This window comes from Cryptomeria japonica, chromosome 5 (assembly GCF_030272615.1).
Source record: "Cryptomeria japonica chromosome 5, Sugi_1.0, whole genome shotgun sequence".
NCBI classification, from domain to species: Eukaryota; Viridiplantae; Streptophyta; class Pinopsida; order Cupressales; family Cupressaceae; genus Cryptomeria; species Cryptomeria japonica.
The window spans coordinates 798,077,964-798,080,486 of record NC_081409.1 but is presented as its reverse complement, the minus strand read 5'-3'; the positions used below and the strand labels follow the sequence as shown (position 1 = coordinate 798,080,486).

At 38.4% G+C, this 2,523-nt stretch overlaps 1 protein-coding gene across 1 annotated transcript; it reads right to left on the bottom strand.

Moving 5' to 3' along the window:
- Positions 1 to 306: 306 nt before the first annotated feature.
- Positions 307 to 2,156, bottom strand: LOC131075528 (indole-3-acetate O-methyltransferase 1-like). Its single transcript, XM_058012372.2, has 4 exons — positions 2,003 to 2,156; positions 1,313 to 1,741; positions 962 to 1,228; positions 307 to 729 (listed from the first exon to the last, which is right to left on the bottom strand). Exons 2-4 carry the CDS (start codon positions 1,556 to 1,558, stop codon positions 529 to 531), a joined length of 714 nt encoding a protein of 237 aa, XP_057868355.2. The 5' UTR covers positions 1,559 to 1,741; positions 2,003 to 2,156; the 3' UTR covers positions 307 to 528.
- Between the last annotated feature and the right edge of the window lie 367 nt (positions 2,157 to 2,523).

Below are 2,523 nucleotides of genomic sequence, written 5' to 3'. Positions count from 1 at the left end.
GTGACATGATTAGTAATATTAATCTAAATTTACTGCAATGTCGGTATTGGCATAATGTGACGGCTAAGTTGTGGGTATTGTTGTGCACATTTATATTGGGAATGAGATCCCTCTTTTGTGACCTCACAAATTCATAGCTCTTATAAAAAAATTATACCTTTTAAAAAATTATTGCATTACAAATGAAATTTATATTTAAATAGCAAAATATAATACATAATATATATAGTGAGAGAAAAAAATACATGCTATGAATTAGTCACTTGGTAGTCACTTATTATATAAGCATAATTTAATTATGTGTTACATAAAAGTAATGAAGAGATTGAGGACACCAAAATCTCTTCTTTAATAGGAGTTATTGTGTGCCCCATTTTTAATGAGAAGAGCAACAACCAACTCTATTTCTTTGGGGACATACTCTTCAAATTGATTAGAAGCTCTTTTAGCAATTCTTAAGAAGAATTCATCAATCAATCTCTCACTTCCCAAATGAGCTTCTATGATATTCTCAACTAGTGCTCGATACTAGTTTGCTACAAATCTTCCAAATATTTTCTCCTTTCCTTGTTTCCAATGTGTCATTGGATGCATTGGAATTCCTTCTAACACCCTCATATTCCCAATTTCGAACAATCCCTCTCTTTTCACAATGCTCTCCACCTCTTCTGAACTTGGACCAAACCAAGGTATATAGAATGATTTGTATTTTTCCTTTTCAACAATACCCTGCCAATGAAAATCTCCATATTACACCACAATATATATAATTTGAAACATTTATTTAAATTTAAGGACTTAAATTTAAAACTAAAACCCTAATAAGATAATCTCTTGAATTTGGGATTTCACCCCTACGAACAAATAACCAGTTGGAAATTTCCTAAACTAGAACTCATCCAAGGGCGTGGGAAAAACATGCTTATAGAGAGGGGGGAGAGAGAATGCATTAGGTATAAACCTCATTGACCAGTTCCTCAAATGCATATTCTAAGTGGCCCGCAATATTTCCTAATATTCCTTGCTCCTCCGTTAGTTGGGTGCCTGCATTACGACCCACCAGAGATATAAGCAAGGATCCCCCATCAACCATCTCTCTTGCTCGGGTATTTAGAAATGCTGTGAAGTCTGTGTTGAACTGGTGTAGATACGCAGCCCCCACTGCCTCCTCGCAATCACTTGAAACGTACACACGAGGAGACCTCCTCTGTTGAACACTCTCTGGCACCTGCATTTACATCTTATCATGCCACTCCTCTACACCACAATGTCATGCACCCATCTATGGAGAAATTATCATTTTACGACTCACCTGTGAAATCCAGTGGAGACTGGCAGAAGAATGACAGAAATGCAAGCTTTTCTGTGGAAAGAGACGTTTGAAATGTGATCCACACACAGCCGCTACAAAGTAAGATCTTGCGGCCACGGGATTTATATCACAGACACCATTACCGTCTGCGTCGGTAAAGCCTTGTTGGGGCGGAGGCAACGTTCGAAACAGCATATTGAAATCATTTGAGGGAAGATCGGCGAAATAACCCTCGAGTTCTGGCATTTCCTGCTCCTCGAGTGAGGATTGCAGAGCTCTAACAATGGTGTCTGCTACCACAAGTGTATTTCGCCCAGTTCCACACCCGAAATCTGCTAACCTAAATATACCTTCCCCATTAAACTTCTATCTCATATTCTCATGAATGCTGCGCTCCAGAATCGGTTTCAAAGCTTGAACCATCTTTAACTGCACCAGCAAATTTTCCAATTCCAGATTTAGTATTAGAAACAGAGTTCACAGTAGTTGAGGTGCAAACAAAAAATGGAAACTTTATAATGCAGTGGAAAATAGTTATTCTGGAAAAGGAAAACCTTAAATAGCGACAAATCATAGACCTGACCAGAAAAATATTGCCAAGAACAGGAAGACTGTCTTTCAAACTGGAATTAGCCAACAAACACACAAAAAAAGAAAAGAAAAGAAAGAAATTGAAAGGGTGTTTTGTACATGACATAAAGAATTGTTGGCATAACTAGAATCTCCATCTCCGCCCTTCATGCCAAGCACATTCTCCAGGGCCAATTTAGACTGAGTTGGAGATTGAGATTGAGAATTGAGCACCTCCATTAAGATGGCTTCTGAGCTTTGTTCTGAACAAGCTCAGCTCACTCAAGGAAGGGCTATCTATGCCTTATCAATTCTCGTACGTCTGTATTTATAATCACTATTTTGTGGCAAGTACATCATCTCTTACGCCATCTTTTATGACGCAATGAGAATCATACCGACGCTGCAGACAGCAATGGATTTGTTTTCTTCACATTTTTCCAATTGAAAAACTAACCTTATCTTATGATATAACAACGAAAGAAGCACCGAATATTTCGGGTTAAACCTACGCCCACAGAAACGCCACTTCAATTCCAAGCACGGTCAAGGTGGGGCCCTTGTATTTTGTAATTTAGGCGAGAAGCCACTTCAATTCCAATCACGTTCAAGAGGGTATTGTTTTTATACCCCTCTTCCAC